The sequence below is a fragment of the Rhipicephalus microplus genome, chromosome 5 (assembly GCF_043290135.1).
Source record: "Rhipicephalus microplus isolate Deutch F79 chromosome 5, USDA_Rmic, whole genome shotgun sequence".
Lineage (NCBI taxonomy): Eukaryota > Metazoa > Arthropoda > Arachnida > Ixodida > Ixodidae > Rhipicephalus > Rhipicephalus microplus.
The window spans coordinates 57780358-57798025 of record NC_134704.1 but is presented as its reverse complement, the minus strand read 5'-3'; the positions used below and the strand labels follow the sequence as shown (position 1 = coordinate 57798025).

The window sequence follows — 17668 nt, the reverse complement described above, 5'->3', positions numbered from 1 at the left end:
ACATTTATTCTTTGCATTCGTCGGATCGACGCTACCGATGTCGGGTATTTCTTGACGCTCGCGCATTAAAATTGGTCATGTGTGTTCTCGTCGTTCCTAAGTAGAAACTAAGTGTCAATTACCTGTGGCACATACCCGCATACAAGCAGCACATACCCGCCCCTGGGTATGCGCCACTGTCTGGCGGGAAGTGTTTGACGACGTACGCGACAGCCCCGCCGTGGTGGTCTAGTGGCTAAGGTACTCAGCTGCTGACCCGCAGGGCGCGGGCTCGAATCCCGGCTGCGGCGGCTGCGTTTCCGATGGAGGCAGAAATGTTGTAAGCCCGTGTGCTCAGATTTGGGTGCACGTTAAAGAACCCCAGGTGGTCTAAATTTCCGGAGCCCTCCACTACGGCGTCTCTCATAATCATATAGTGGTTTTGGGACGTTAAACCCCACATATCAATCAAATCGACGTACGCGACGGGATCGCGATATTATTCATGTCTTGACCAGCGCATCATATTCGTCAAACCATCTTACCCTCCCATGCTAATTTTTGTTCACGTCACATTAAGGGGGTTACCACGAGAGCACCCAAACGTAAGTGGCTAGATAGATAGATAGATAGATAGATAGATAGATAGATAGATAGATAGATAGATAGATAGTTGGTAGATAGATAGATAGATAGATAGATAGATAGATAGATAGATAGATAGATAGATAGATAGATAGATAGATAGATAGATAGATAGATAGATAGATAGATAGATAGATAGATAGATAGATAGATAGATAGACGCCCTCGAAGTCGCTGAAGTTCACTAAGAAATGCTTCGCACTTAAAAAGCGCTATACGGATGCGATGCAGTGGCTAGAATCTTCTCGACGCATGTAATATTGCGATGCAGAAAAGTAGAATCGCACGAGATGTCAAAACATATGTATTGCGCAACGACTGGGTGTTTTAAAGACCCACCCATTACAATGTGCTCAGAGATATCTAATCGTCATTGGCTGCAAAAACATCAACAAACTGAGCAGCTGCCAATGCTCGTGTGTTGCCTTAGAGACGCGTAAGGGGCCGTTCCACGATTCGCAAAATAAACCATCACAGTGTATTGGGCACTTTGCTGTACTAGCAGTACTAGCAGTACTAACTTAACTGTACTAGCAGTAGGCATTCTGGAATACTTTAAAACTATAATTTCACACGCATAGTTGCATGTGTCACTGTCGAGACATGCACCGAGAACCGAAGCCATGCTAGCGGTTGAAAAGTCTATGCGCGGGAGGCCAAAATAATCTATCTCGTTGTACTCTTAAAAACAAAGCTCGAACGTCTTTTTTTTTTTTTGGCTCAAATAAGTGTGGTTGCTCCGAACACACGGCAAATATTCCTCGTTAAACACCACTGTAATTGACTGAACTGAAAGCACTGTCGACATTACAAGAGCAACTACAGCGTTGATGTCAACTTCAGGAAGCGTGAAGCCTTTTCTTTGCAACGCGCACGATTGTGGGTATACTTGTGATTTTCATCGTGCATGATCTTAATCGCGTCGTTTAATTTACGATACTTCGTGCTCTCTGCGGGAACTTTTGTGTGATACCATCTGGCACAACTCGTTTTTATTTTGATAATTCTATTCCGGACGAAGTGTTCAACAGTTGCAACCCTTTTAGGGGCGAAGCTCCTTAAGACCTCACGATGTCCGCCGTCTCCCGTCTGTCCGTAACACCATGCAACCTTCAACTTATAAGCAACAGAGGGTGCTGTGGTTAATTGTAGATGTGATGGCGCTGCTGTCAACGCTATATATATATATATATATATATATATATATATATTGTGAGCGCGACAAGCGAATGACTCTTTATTCTCTTTGTAATCATCATCACCTGTACATCTTCTTCATCTAAGAATATCATCACCAGCGTGATTGAGCTCGAGCCTGGCCGAATAAACCGGTTCCTCACAAGTGGTGGACTGTGCTTTTCGTTCCCTCAAGTCCTCTCGCCCGTTCTCGCTGGAGCTCCGCTCGGGTCGTCGCATACAACCCCCTGCCATGGCGGCCCAAGAAAACCCTGGCCCATCCAACGTCACCGTCTTACTGCAGCCACCGCCACCCGCTCCGCCCAACAACACTCGCCTGCGTGATCCACCTGTGTTTTCCGGTCTCCGAGGCAATGATGTCGAAGACTGGATCAAGAACTACGACCTCGTCAGCGATTTGAACAGGTGGGACAATCCACACAAGTTGCGCAGCGTCCCATTTTACTTGTCCGATGTTGCGAAAACTTGGTTCTGGAACCACCACCCGGATCTTCCCGACTGGGACACTTTCGAGCAGCAAATTCGTCAGGTATTTGGTGCCCCCGCAGTTCGCACTGAGGCAGCAAAGAAGAAACTCGCTCAACGCACGCAGCTGCCGGGTGAATCTTACACCTCTTATATTGAGGATGTCCTTGCACTGTGCAAGCGCGTTAACACCGGCATGTCTCAAAACGACCAAATACGCCACATTATTAAAGGCATTAACAACGTCGCCTTTAACGCCCTCGCCACGCAAAATCCTGCCACCACCCAGGACGTGATAACCATCTGTCAGCGACTTGACGAACTTCAGTCTCTTCGCCTTTGCTACGATGCCACCGACGTTCGTTTGCCGGCACCCCTCGACTTGCGTGCGCTTATTCGCGACATCGTTCGTGAAGAGCTGCACGGGCGCTGCTCTTCCTGTGCTGCAGAAGTTACTTTACCTCCTGAAAAAGATAGCTTGCGAGACCTGATTAAACAAGAGATCGCCTCCACATCGCGTGCGACGTGTTCCAACAGTCCCTGCGTGCGCCAGACGCGCACGTACGCCGAAGTTGCCGCGCTCTCTGCCGCACCCACCGTTTCTGTGCCTACAACATCAGACCATACGCCTGTGGCTTCGTTATAACCGCCAGTGCGTGCACCACCTTACTACGCACCTCAGCGCCCACCTCGACCAATCTGTTACTACTGCGGCTATCGAGGACATATCGCTCGGTTTTGTCGAAGGCGCCAACAAGACGAGCAACGCGGCTACGCTCCCGAAGAACATCGAAGCTTCCGTCCGACCATAAACTACTTACGGCCACCCTCCCGATCGTCCTATTACCGTTCACCGTCACCTACTTACCATACGGACATGCCTGGGAATTCCCGTACGTCTCGCCGCAGGTCGCCTTCGCCAGGTCGCCGTTCAGTGTCGCCTCTACGACCCGCCTCCCATTCCACGAACGCCCACGCGAAAAACTCCCCAATGCAGTTTTAGGAGGGGAAACTGCATCCCTTGGACAGCTAACAATTCCTCCAGAGTGGCCATCAAATTTATAGTAGTGTTTTTAGAAGGTGTATGTGTTGAGGCTCTTGTAGACACTGGCGCTGCCGTTTCGATTATTTGTGCTGATTTTTGTTCCCGCCTTCGAAAAGTCACCACACCTTATGGCGGCCCACCTCTACGTGCGGCGACCAACGCTCTCATTCGTGCACTCTCACAGTGTACCGTTCGTGTCTGCATAGAAGGCATTCGTCATCACATTGTTTTCGCGGTATTTCGTGAGTGCACCCACGCTCTCATTCTTGGGTGGGATTTCTTGTCTTCTGCGTCCGCTTTCATATCATGTCATCAGCGCCTCCTGCATCTAAACGCCACTGACTCTTCTCCGCTTGAACAAGATGGACGCATCCGCCTTGTCACCAAGTCAGATTATGTACTTCGGCCATACATCGAAGAAATTATAAGTGTTAATTGCACCGACATTGTGGATGGGGACGTACTGATTCTCCCTTACGGTCATACCCTACGTAGGGGCATTGTGATCACACCGGGGCTTATTCGCTTCTTCGATGGGTGTACGTACCTAACGGCCATAAATCAAACGCCCGAGTGTGTACTGCTCCCCTGTGGCTCAACAGTATCTTGCGCGGTCGACAGTGAGCCTGTTGCGATTGTTACTCTTCCGAACAACAACCACAACGATGTTCCGAAGTCGCAATCACTGCCATTCAATGCCTCTGCCACACCTGTGTCGGCGACAATAAGCAATGTCTTAACACCTGATCAAACTGAAGATTTGCTCGCCCTGTTAAATAGACACCGTTTTCTATTTGACGTGAACTCGCCCGCCCTCAGCATGACTACCACCGCTACTCACAGCATCCAGACTGACGGCTCTCGTATTGTACATCGGCGTCCATATCGCGTTTCTCAGGCAGAACGCAAGATCATCGAGGAAAACGTCTCAGACATGCTACGACGCAACATCATACGTCCTTCCTCGAGTCCCTGGTCATCCCCAGTTGTTCTCGTTCAAAAGAAAGATGGGACAGTGCGTTTCTGCGTCGATTACCGTGCGCTAAACAAAATAACGCGCAAGGATGTTTATCCCCTCCCTCGGATCGACTATGCACTGGATTCATTGCAGGGCGCAGAGTATTTTTCCAGCCTCGACCTTAGGTCAGGCTACTGGCAGATACCAATGTCGGAGTCTGATAAAGAGAAGACCGCCTTTTCAACGCCAGATGGGTTGTACGAGTTCAATGTGACGCCTTTTGGACTCTGTAATGCGCCCGCCACCTTCGAACGCATGATAGACGGCGTATTGCGTGGTTTGAAATGGAAAACATATCTCGATGACATAGTAATGTTTTCATCCACGTTCTCGCAGCATCTACAACGTCTTGACGAAGTCCTCACATGCCTTGAAAAAGCCGGTCTACAGCTTAACACCAAGAAATGTACCTTTGCTAGCAAGACAATCAAGGTTCTCGGCCACCTTGTCAGCAAAGAAGGAATTCGGCCCGACCCCGAGAAGCTTGCCGTTGTCCTCGATTTTCCTCGTCCACTACATCAGAAGGACCTGCGCAGCTTTCTTGGGTTATCTTCTTACTTCCGGCGCTTCATACGTGGTTTCGCGGAACTTGCGTCTCCGCTCCATCAACTCCTCGCAAAGAACGTCCCCCTCGTTTGGTCCGAAGACTGCGAAAGCGCTTTCACGGCATTGAAGCAAGCCCTCACGTCGGATCCGGTACTGTGCCACTTCGATTCCACCGCACCCACCATCCTTCACACCGACGCAAGTAGTCATGGTCTCGGTGCGGTACTCTTGCAGCGTGACAAAAACTCATGCGAACGCGTCGTTGCTTACGCAAGTCGTGCTCTTACCGCTCCAGAAAAGAACTACACTATCACCGAGCAGGAGTGCCTTGCTGTTGTTTGGGCAGTGCAAAGATTCTGACCATATCTTCACGGCCGTCATTTTACCGTCGTGACCGACCATAACGCCCTATGCTGGCTTTCATCGCTGAAAAACTTATCGGGTCGCCTTGGTCGCTGGGCGCTTCGCTTACAGGAGTGTGATTTCGATGTCGCCTACAGATCTGGGAAGAAGCATCAAGATGCTGATGCTCTATCGCGCTGTCCTTTGCCCAGCGGAAGCAATTCACCATCGATACTCCAAAACAACAGCACCTCTCCAATCGCAGCGCTAAGTTCATCACCTGCCACCCTATCCGTCCTTGTTTCACAACAACGTGTCGACCCATACTGCCGCACCATTGTTGACCGCTTGACCGGCTCTACTACTCCTCCAAACGCCAGACTCCGTCGACAACTTAAACAATTTAAGCTTGTCGGTGATGCTTTATGTCGCTACATTTACCACATCGATGGCAACAAGTTGGTACCCGTCATCCCACGTTCTCTGCAACGTGAAGTTCTGGAAGCCTTTCTTGATGATCCAACCGCTGCTCATCTAGGCTACCACAAGACTTACGACAAAATACGAAGTCGTTGTTTTTGGCCTGGCCTCTCTTCAGCCGTCGCTAAGTACGTCGCCTCCTGTGTCCATTGCCAACGGCGAAAACGACCGACAACTGCTCCGGCTGGCTTAATGCAACCTCTTCCTTGTCCCGCCTCACCTTTTGAAGTCGTTGGAATCGACTTGTATGGCCCTCTTCCTATATCATCCAATGGGAATCGCTGGATTGTCACGGCAGTCGACCACCTTACCCACTACGCAGAAACAGCTTCTATACCATCTGGGATTGCCACTGAGATCGCCGATTTCTTTCTTCGCCACATCTTTTTGCGTCATGGAGCTCCACGCATTCTCCTCAGTGATCGTGGCAAAGTCTTCCTATCTTCCATTGTCGAGCAAGTTTTGCGTGCCTCGAACACTGTTCACAAGACCACTTCTAGCTACCACCCGCAGACCAACGGATTGACTGAACGGTTTCATCGGACCCTATCGGACATGATCGCCATGTACATTCACCCCAACCACACGAACTGGGATGCAATTCTACCCTTCGTGACATTCGCCTATAATACGGCTGCTCAACGCACTACCGGCTTTTCTCCATTTTTTCTCGTCCATGATCGCTCGCCGAGTTTCGCTCTGGATGTCTCTTTCCTTTCGGCCCCTGCACCCTCGACGGCTCCTTTCTCTGAAGAATTCCTATCTCGTCTCGCACACTGCCGTCGCCAGGCCCGTGTTAACACCGGCCTCTCTCAAGACACTCGAAAATCTCGCTACGACTCGTCTCGCCGTGTTGGGAGTTTTTCCCCTGGTGACGAAGTTCTTCTATGGACTCCACTACGCGTCCCCGGCCTATGCGACAAATTCATCAGTCGCTTCATTGGGCCATACACGGTGGTCGAACAGACATCTCCTGTCAATTACCGCGTTTCTCCTCTTAGCGCTAATCCTGATCATCGTTGCCGAGGAACAGAGATAGTGCACGTATCTCGTTTAAAGCCTTATGCGCGACGCATTTCATAATACTGTCAAGCGCCCAGGCGGCCGCTTTCACCGCGCGGGGGAATTAGTGTGAGCGCGACAAGCGAATGACTCTTTATTCTCTTAGTAATCATCATCACCTGTACATCTTCTTCATCTAAGAATATCATCACCAGCGTGATTGAGCTCGAGCCTGGCCGAATAAACCGGTTCCTCACAATATATATATAAATATATTGTAATGAATTAATGAATCTGAATAACGGACGCTCTGCTGGCAATGAAGAAGACGATGATGATCGGTGGCTGTTGTAGTAGCTCGCGCACGCCGCTCGCCATTAGCCAGACCTGTCTGATGAAGCACATTTTGCCAAGCTGCGTCTGAACCTTTTTCGACGTACAACACCTCTATTTTAAGTGGTGGAGGAGCCGGGGTTCCCATCAACCTGGAACTTCGCAATCGGACGCTACCCTCACCGTTCACCATGACTGCTCCTGGCCCTTCTCAAGCAGCCTTACCAACGACAGTCTACTGTACTGGCGTGCCTCGGCAACGCGACCCACCAATTTTTCGCGGCAACGACGAACAAGACGTCGAGGACTGGCTCGTCGAGTACGAAATCGTAAGCGCTTCCAACAAGTGGAACGCCTGCGACCAGCTCACAAACGTGCGCTTTTACCTCGCTGATGTGGCCAGCCTCTGGTTCAAGAACCACGAAGGCGAAATCACCAACTGGTCCGCCTTCAAGACCACCATCGCCGCGGTCTTCGGTCGTCCCGCCGTGCGCCGGCTTCGCGCGGAACAGCGTCTCCGTAGTCGAGTCCAGCGCAGGGACGAGACCTTTACAAGTTACATTGAAGATGTCTTGTCTCTTTGCAAGCACGTGGATGAATCTCTAACCGAACGCGACAAAATCAAGCACATCATCAAAGGAGTTGACGACAATACCTTCCAGATGCTCGTCTCTAGAAATCCACAGACCGTCACCGATCTTGTTCAGCTCTGTCAGGAGTACGACGAGTTGCGTAAGCAGCGCGTCTCGACGCGCAGGGCCGCTGAAGATACGGCTGAAGTTTCCGCCCTCGTGCCCGACGTCGCTGCTGATCACACCGTCTTATTGCCCCACATCAAACAATTCATTCGTGAAGAAATTGCGCGTCAGCTTTCTCTTGTGGCCGAAGCATCCGCGCCAGTGACCTCGTTAGACCCACGTCTACGCCAGGTCATTGAGACACAGCTCACGCAGGCACTGCCTCCCTCGCCATCTGTCCCTACGCCGCTGACCTACGCTGCCGTCTTGACTTTATGCGTCAACGTGACTTTATGCGTGCAACGTTTCTGCTTGCCCGTACATCCTGCTACGCGGCGAGTGTCTGGGAAGCCTCGAGACCTTAAATTGTATTTTCGAAGACCCGATCTATCCAGACAAGCCATTTTTGCCGACTTGTGCCATTACACCCGCAACACACACCAATGAACCTATGGATGTCTTCCGCAAATCCATTGATTGCAACCTCACGCCTGGGCAGCAGGAACAGCTGATAAAGCTCCTACAGCGTTTTCGAGCCTCGTTTGACCACAATCAGCCTTCCTTAGGTCGAGCGTCATCTGTTGTTCACCGTATAGATACCGGTCAAGAGACGCCATTACGGCAGCGTCCATATCGTGTGTCAACTACCGAACGCCGTGCAATCAATGAACAGGTTGACGACATGCTGACACGTGGCATAATCGAACCGTCAAGCAGTCCCTGGGCCTCTCCAGTTGTGTTGGTGAAGAAGAAGGACGGATCCATCAGGTTTTGCGTGGACTACCGACGTCTCAACCGAATCACGCGCAAGGATGTCTATCCGCTGCCACGCATTGATGATGCCTTGGACTGCCTACAGGGAGCCGAATTTTTCTCTTCTTTAGATCTGCGCTCTGGATACTGGCAGGTACCCAGGGCAGAGGCCGATCGCGAGAAAACAGCTTTTATCACGCCCGACGGGCTTTGCAAATTCACAGTCATGCCCTTCGGCCTCTGCAACGCGTCAGCTACTTTCGAGCGAATGATGGACTCTATCCTTCGAGGCCTCAAATGGAACGTTTGCCTTTGTTATTTAGATGACATTGTCGTCTTTTCAACTGATTTCGCGACCCATTTAACCCGCCTCGAGAAAGTCCTCGCGTGTATTTCTGCCGCAGGGCTGCAACTGAATCTGAAGAAGTGCCATTTCGCCGCGCGAAAGCTTACGATCCTTGGCCACGTGGTTTCAAGAGATGGCATTCTTCCTGACCCTGCCAAACTTACAGCCGTTTCAGCGTTTCCCAAACCGACCACCATGAAAGAGCTCCGAAGCTTCATAGGCCTGTGCTCTTACTTCCGGCGCTTCGTCCGCAATTTCGCGACGATCATCGCTCCTTTGACCAAGCTCCTTGCCGGCTCTAGAATCCTTTCAGCCTGGTCTGCCACCTGTGACGATTCTTTCAATGAACTGCGCCACCTCCTCACGTCGCCGCCTATTCTGCGACACTATGACCCATCGGCACCCACAGAGATCCACACTGACGCTAGTGGTGTCGGGCTAGGTGCTATTCTTGCACAGAGGAAAGACGGCTTCCAAGAGTACGTGGTTGCCTACGCAAGCCGAACTCTTAGCAAAGCTGAAATAAACTATTCCGTCACTGAAAAGGAATGCCTAGCCATTATTTGGGCGATAGAGAAATTTCGACCTTACTTGTACGGGCGCCCTTTTGACGTCGTGACTGACCACCACGCCCTCTGCTGGTTGTCGTCACTGAAGGATCCAAGCGGTCACCTAGCCCGATGGGCATTACGCCTCCAAGAATATAATATTCGCGTGGTCTATCGCTCCGGCCGGAAACATTCGGACGCGGACGCCCTATCCCGTTCGCCCCTACCCCCTGACCCGGACTGCTGCGAAAGTCTAACCTGTGATGCCACTGCCGTCACCATCGCCGACATGCCATCTGAGCAACGCAAGGACCCTTGGGTTGCTTCGATTCTAGACATCCTGGCTGGGCGGACGGCTTCCCCCCCTTCTCGCACGTTGCGTCGGCAAGTCGAGCACTTCGCCACTCGCGACGACGTGCTGTACCGACGCAACTACGCACCCGGTGGACGTCAGTGGCTACTGTGATTCCACGTCATCTGCGATCCGAAATTTGTTCCACGTTTCATGACGACCCCCAATGTGGCCACGCAGGTTTCCTGAAGACTTACTCTCGCATACGTCTCCAATATTACTGGCGTGGCATGTACCGTTATATACGACAATACGTTCGGGCCTGCTCGACGTGCCAGAGACGAAAAACTCCCCCTTATCACGCCAGCGGTACCTTGTTACCCTTACCATGCCCATCCCGACCATTCGACCGCGTCGGCATCGATATCTATGGTCCCCTTCCCAACACTGCTGGCGGTAACCGCTGGATCATAGTTGCCGTCGACCATCTCACGCGGTACGCCGAAACTTCATCCCTTCCCTCGTCTACAGCAAAAGACGTTGCGACTTTCATACTTCACAACATCGTATTACGTCATGGAGCACCTCGAGAGTTTCTGAGCGATCGTGGTCATGTATTCTTGTCAGACGTCATCACAGCATTGCTGCGTGAGTGCCACGTCGTTCACCGCACTACAAGCGCCTATCATCCCCAGACCAATGGAATGACAGAGCACTTCAACCGCACCCTTGGTGACATGCTGTCTATGTATATCTCGTCAGACCGCTCCAATTGGGACCGAGTGCTCCCGTTTATCACGTTCGCTTATAATACCGCCATTCAAAGCACTACTTGGTTCTCTCCTTTTTTTCCTCCTTTACGGACGCGAACCTTCTTGCACTATGGACACCATTCTTTCGTACAAACCTGACTCCTCAGAGTCCACGACTTTGTCTCAAGCCGCTACATACACTGAAGAATGCCGCAACTGGCAAGATGATTTACAACCCAAGACCAAGGACGCCAAAAGCACCACCATGACGCATCAAATAGCACTACTTCCTACGATCCAGGTTCACTCGTCTGGCTGCATGTCCCTTCTGCTACACCTGGCCTTTCTACCAAGTTGGTTCCCAAGTATCACGGCCATATCGTGTGCTACAAAAAACGTCACCAGTGAATCACCTCATTGAGCCACTGGAACCATCTTCTGACCAACGTCGTCACGGCCAGGAAATTGTCCACGTCTCGAGACTTAAGCCCTGCTACGACCCTCCCGTGTTTACTTGTCCATAGGTCGCCAGGATGGCTCCTTATTTCGCGGGGAGTAATTGTAATGAATTAATGAATCTGAATAACGGACGCTCTGCTGGCAATAAAGAAGACGATGATGATCGGTGGCTGTTGTAGTAGCTCGCGCACGCCGCTCGCCATTAGCCAGACCTGCCTGATAAAGCACATTTTTCCAAGCTGCGTCTGAACCTTTTTCGACGTACAACACCTCTATTTTGAGATATATATATATATATATATATATATATATATATATATATATATATATATATATATATATATATATATAACCACGTTTCATAACACACATTCTCTTCTCTCATATGGACGAAGACGAACGCAGGAAAGCGCGACGTGCTGAGTATCAGCGTCGCCGTCGACGGGAAGCTACCGCGGAGACAAAAGAGAAGGAAGCGGAGGCAAAGCGGTGACGGCGACAACAAAGTTCTACACCACAGACTAGGGCTAAGAAAGCAAAAGCTAAGCGGAAAAAATGCCAAGTTGACGCGCAGTTGAGACAACTTGAAGCGGATGCAAGGCGGCAATACCAACAAGAAAATTCTACACCAGAGACGATAGCTAATGAAGCTTGTGATTATGTAGTCAAAACGTAACCCGGAACTTGGAACCTCATATCAGCTTTAATGAAGAATCACCACTATATCACAATCGGTCTCAGCACTATCTCTTTGAATAAAAAAATATATAAGTATCACAACCACAATCAGTCTCAGTACTATCTTAACTTTAATCACAATAATCACCTCGGAAAGCTTCGCTCCACAATTATCTTCAAGCAGCTTGAAATGCAGTGATTTTTTTTTCTTATGCAACAACAACATACGGCGGGAAACAATGGAAAAAATAAAATAATTACGTTTATCTCAAGCACACTTGCGCCAACTTTATCAGGTGTATATAAAGAACAAGTGGGGTAAAACGTCGGTAATTGAATAAGTTATTGCGTGTAGGCTGACTAGTCAATGCGACCTACAAGCTAACACGCAGTGACGACTTGAGTACCTAGAACAATCCATTGAAAACATTCAACGGAAAACCGATGGTCGCGCTCTTCCGGCCATCATGGTCTGGAATTGGTACGTGGCCGTGAGTGTGCGCATCTTCATCGTCTTTCGCGAGGTCGTTCCAGTTTCCCGGACCAACGAAAACGTGGCTGCTTTGTTCTGTCGAGCCTTCGCTGTCCCCCCTAAGTGTACGTGGCTCCGAGCTAAACTTTGTTCCAAGCGTAGAAAGCACAGTCTGTCGGAATGTTGAAGAGGCTTCGGTATCAGCGTTATTACCCGACTGCGAACCACTTTGCGTTTCTTCAACACTTCCCGTCGTTGGTGACGTTGAGGTTCTGATGCGACGCACGTGAATATTGTGCGTTGAGAGGTCGGCGCGCCCACGTGTGCTCGAAGGCGTGTGACTTATGTCTAAACGAAACGCTTCGTGATTGTGCTTCGTTGTCCTTGAGACGTCCGCACCATCTTCCTCCGTGAATGGCTCTTCGCTATCCAGGGACTTGCGCTCGGTACTGCCACGTGCGCCATCTGCAGACGCGTAGGTTTCTTCCATGGCGTGCAAGTGATGCCGAAGAGTCGTTTCTTTTAAATTCGTCTTTTCTTGAGGCACCGAACCGACGTGACTAGGATGTGTGTCATTCTTCGAAGAGGCCTCCTTCGCAGCTTCCATGCTACTCCTGTAGTCGGTGTTGTCGGCATTTGCACCTTCGTGGTCCCTGTTCGTCGCTGACGATATGGCTCTCCTACTTTGTGCGTCATTTGCGGAATCCATCGGTGTCGAATCGGAGCTTCTACCTGGTATCAAACCGACATGAATCGGGTGTGTTCTATAACTCGGCGAGGCAGGAGATGCAGCTTCTGCGATTCTGTGGGGCTTACTGGCTTCTGTGCTCGAACTAATGACGCCTGTAGCAGCTGCCCTGGATGTTCGATGTCGCGTGATTGCTTCAACAGGCATTAGCGTAGAAGGCTCGCTAGTTGTATGCGGGGACGCCGAGAATATTTTATCAGGGACTGCTGTAACCACGTGTGTTTTTTGCGTTTGTTCAGTACCTGTCGGAATGCTGACAGGGCGTTGACCATGCATGTGACGTTTATGGCGGTGCGTCACTACCACGTCCTCGCTGTCAGAAGAAGAGCTTGACCGGAAGCTGCCAAGTTTCGCTTCCGTGGTCGTCGACTGAATCAATACTAGAGGCGGAGCCATTGAGGTGGCTTTAGGTACGCGCATACTACGTGAGTGCGCCTCTGTTCTAATGGGGCTGAGAAAGTGCGCCGGATTATGGTTGACCGTCCTTACCGACCGTGGTTCCTTGTTATCCGAAGTTCTAGACGACGATATTTTGTGAGGCGCTTCTTTGTCGTCGCGCGTGGCCATCAGCGTTGAAGCGACGATAATATCAGCATCGCTTCGGTTACCACTTGTTGTAAAGCTGTCTTCACGGCCGCCATATGTTGAAATAGACTCGTAGCTTGTCGTCGAGCGCGTTACGCGGGCTTCTGAAGGTTCACCACCTTCGGGGTACCAGGTAGAGGCGTAAGACGTATGCGACCACCTTGCATTCAGGTTCTTTGGTGGCGCACTCCTAGTGGAAGTCAGGTCAGCACTTGCGGGTTTATAGTTCGATGACACATTCCTGCGGACATTAAAGGCGCGTAAGATAGTTGGTCGCGTACTGATGCCGGGTAGCGTAGACTTGGTCTTGTTTCGTCGAACAGTGAGCGCCCTGGGCAGTTCTGAAAAGGAAACAACACGAGTTGCAGCAAACGTTTGACACTGCTTCTCAGAGAAAATGCAGAATTAGCTTTCTATAAAGGCTGCGTATGAAATATTGCGCTCATCGGCTCCGTGCAACTGTGTATACGTTATGAACTATCACAGCTCGTCAAACGAAGCTACAGTGTGGTTTTTAAACTAAGTCACAGCCAACACGCCCGTACGTCGCTTACAGTAGAACTAACGTCAAAGGTTCGATTCCCGCCTCGGCGGATCAGTGGCTATGGTGCTCGTCTGCTGACCAAAAGGTCGAGGCATCAATGCCGGCCGCAGTGGTCGTATTTCAATGGAGGAGTAATGGTATAGGCCCGTGTACAGTGGATGTTGTAGCATGGTAAACAACGCCAGAGTGTCGAAATTTCTAAAGCTTTCCACTGCAATGCCCCTCATAATCATATCGTTTTTTCGTGACGTAAAACCTCACATACGAGTATATTCAATGTTCGAGTATATTCAATTGAACATCGGCGTTGCATTGCATCGGCGTTGCAGAAGATGCATCGCCAAAGTAGTGAAGCGAGTGTCCATGAATGCTTCAGAGGATTGTGATTCAGTTGTAAAATTTCTTGTGCTAATAGAAGTGCCGCCTTCTTTGACGCGAATAAATATTTGAAACTCCTTGGAGCCAAGTTTACCTTGCATCTCGCTGTTCAGTTGAGCTTCGCGCGTTAGAGTACACGGCATGCTTGTGAGCATCCATCCATTTTTCAGGAATCGTACTCATACATGCACGCATGTATACCTCCTATTGTTTCTAGTACACGTTCTATGATCCGTTGTAACCCATGTTATGCTTCCGTAGAGTCAATAAACTACGGCGAGTCATATGTCACACCCATTTTCCTTATAACTGCACCACATAAGCTAGATTGCTCGGAAGGTGGTCCTTTCTCTCCTGTTTATGCTGGCTGGTAAATTAGAACATGAGCCTCAATAGCACCCTTCAGCATCATATTCTTAAGAGAAGAATGGTTGTTCACTTTGCTGAAGAGGTTAATAAACCATGCTGGTGGGGAGAGTGTCATTTAACATATTTTCTGTTCAACTTTCCATGATCTACACCTAAAATTGCATCAAGTTTATTAACCTCTTCAGCAAAGTGAACAACCATTCTTCTCTTAAGAATATGATGCTGAAGGGTGCTATTGAGGCTCATGTTTCAGGTATCTGTGTTTGTTTTTTTTTACTTCCGAATTTTCTTCTTATGCGCTCTAGAGGTCACGGTTGTCCTAGCGAGCTAAAAACATAGGCTGCTCTGTGAAGCAAGTATTCTTTAGACGAATTATAAATGCAACCTGAACGACGTGACGCCCTTACTACTTTTAGATACAATACTGCCACAGTTTCCTACTCACGTACCCTTGGCGACGGCCGGCTCGAGTTCACGCAGACGCCTCTTGGTGCGGACACTGCTCATGTCTCGAAAAACAGCGATGAGCAGGAAGGCCGCGATGACTATCGTGCCAGCCGCGAGTGCGAACACCAGCACTGACGCGACCACGGTGTTTTTGGCCGGGCGGTCACCCTGGAAGACGAGCACGGCGGTGTCCATCCTTCTGGCCAAAAAGTGGGCTTCTTCTTCTACTTCTTCTTCTACTTCTTGTACCGAAAGTGACCGACAGCTTAGTTAATGCTTGGTGATACAGCTTAACCCACTACAGGGGATGTACAATGACCCACGTACTGGAGCATCACTGACGTCCAGGACCATGCCATGGCGTTGGGAGTTCTGCAAGCACAGATGCCCTATACAACTCGGCGCCTGGCTGAGACCCGGGTGACTTGATCTAACATGAATCATCATTAAGACGAATGCCTCAGATGTCTCTTCCGACGCGAAAATTTACCGCCGGCTGTGGCACTGGATAGAACATAAGTGTTGCAAAAAAGTCGTCAGTTGATGTAATCAACAAACGGTGCCAACACGTGACAATTGACGTCATCATGACGTCCCAGATCTTCCAATATTGTGATGCGATGTTGGCGTCACTATGATGTCATTACATGACATCGTCACTTGGTCTTAAAGGTGAGCCGATCCCAGAGGCGCTGCAAGAGTACGCGAGGTGCAGCAATCTTCCAATGCCTGCCATCCCGGAGGCCATGCATGATCACGTTCGATGCCAAGAGCTCGTGGGGAGGGTGGAGAAAGGAGTATCAATTCATTTGACAAGAAATAAAAATGATGGCCTTCGTCTTCGAGTAGTGTTAGGCAAATGCATGAGCGACAGTGTGACTTTTTCTGTTCGACAGTCTTTCTCCTTCGTAATTACTTCGGCAGAACGCTGTACTAAATACATGAGTAATGCGAAGGAAACTGAAAAATTATTCATTACGCCACAGCAACTCTAACTTTTACTTAGTTTACTATTCGAAAGGAACTTGCATAAACAGTACTAAGGTGCCTCAGACAGGTTGGGCCTCCTTGCGATAGTCTGACCTATCTTTGTCGAAGGCTGATATATATTCATTGGCTTTTTAAAATAAGGAGTTGCTGGAGTAGCATTACGTAGTATCGCTAATGGCTGCAGCTATTTGCCGACGAAAAGAAATGAAAATAAAAAAAGACCGCTACACTGGCTTCCATTACTAGTGATTTAACTTGCCAAAGCCTACAGAGGCGCTACGACAACTATCTTGGTTCGTGGCTCACGAATAGTTACCCGCCGCTGTGGTCTAGTGGCTAAGGTACTCGGCTGCTGACCCGCAGGTCGCGGGATCAAATCCCGGCGGCGGCGGATGCATGTCAGATGGAGGCGGAAATGTTGTAGGCCCATGTGCTCAGATTTGGGTGCACGTTAAAGAACCCCAGATGGTCGAAGTTTCCGGAGCCCTCTACTGCGGCGTCTCTCATTATCATATGGTGGTTTTGGGACGTTAAACCCCACATATCAATCGATCAAGCTCCGGAATAGTTGCGACCGCTCTTGCTTATTTCGCGCACTCAGTGCACTACATAGTGACATTTTTATCTTTTCTTTTCTACATTCCCCAACAATCGGAATGCTTCTGTCGGTAGTCTAACCCGCTACTTGATGGTTCATATCGGAAAGCTGCTTATACTCATCGACTGCGTTAGGATATGCAGTGACGATTAAACGACGACTCGCAGCGCGATATAAGCATTTTCGTGACGTAAAAACCTTGAACAACCATCAACAACAAAACAACAACTGCTCAGGACGTATACCACTTTTAAGACCATAGCGTTAAAGAGCTCGTTTTGCATAAATTCCGGTGTCAGTGTCTGCATGGGAACTGTCGTCGTCGGTTGTGAGCGGAAAATCATCTTGTCCAAGACCAAAAAAATTGAAAAACATGCGAACGAAACAGACGATAACAGCTTCCGGGTCCGAAAGGGAACAAAAACCAGAGCGTCTGCGGGGCAAGCAGGTGTCATTACAAAGTCATGAGATTTGTTTAAACTGTTTGGGAAAAAAGCACTATATGAATGTCCTGTAGTAAACTGTCTCCTTACTAACGTATCAGAAGCGTGGATTTGCGCCTGGTGGCAAAAGATACGAATTGAGTTACGAGTCGGTGTTTTAAAGGCCCTCCCATTGAAAAACATTCAGACATACTTCATCATTATCAGCAGCATAGCCATCAACAAAGAAAACAGTTGCGTAGATTCGCGTGCTACCCTAGGGACGCGAGAGGGTCTTTCACTGATTCGCAAAAGAAATAATTATGCCGTAGTGGGCACGTAAAAACTGCGCTTGCAGTATGACATTCAATGTTACTTAAAAACGGCCGCTGTTACACGTGCACAATCGTTCCTTTCATTACGGCAGAATTTATGCATGCACTGAGAACCGAAGCAGGCTAGCAGTTGAGAACGTGATGCGCACGAGGATTAATTACG

General features: G+C 49.4%; 2 protein-coding genes across 2 annotated transcripts in view; both read right to left on the bottom strand.

Annotated features, from left to right (window-relative positions):
* Positions 1 to 17668, bottom strand: part of LOC142817795 (uncharacterized) — a 65049-nt gene that overhangs the window by 45801 nt on the left and 1580 nt on the right. The gene's annotated exons all lie outside the window — the stretch shown is intronic.
* On the bottom strand, positions 11814 to 15355 carry LOC142817486 (uncharacterized). Its single transcript, XM_075894500.1, has 2 exons — positions 15163 to 15355; positions 11814 to 13763 (listed from the first exon to the last, which is right to left on the bottom strand). The coding sequence occupies exons 1-2, from the start codon at positions 15353 to 15355 to the stop codon at positions 12025 to 12027; spliced, it is 1932 nt and encodes a 643-aa protein (XP_075750615.1). The 3' UTR covers positions 11814 to 12024.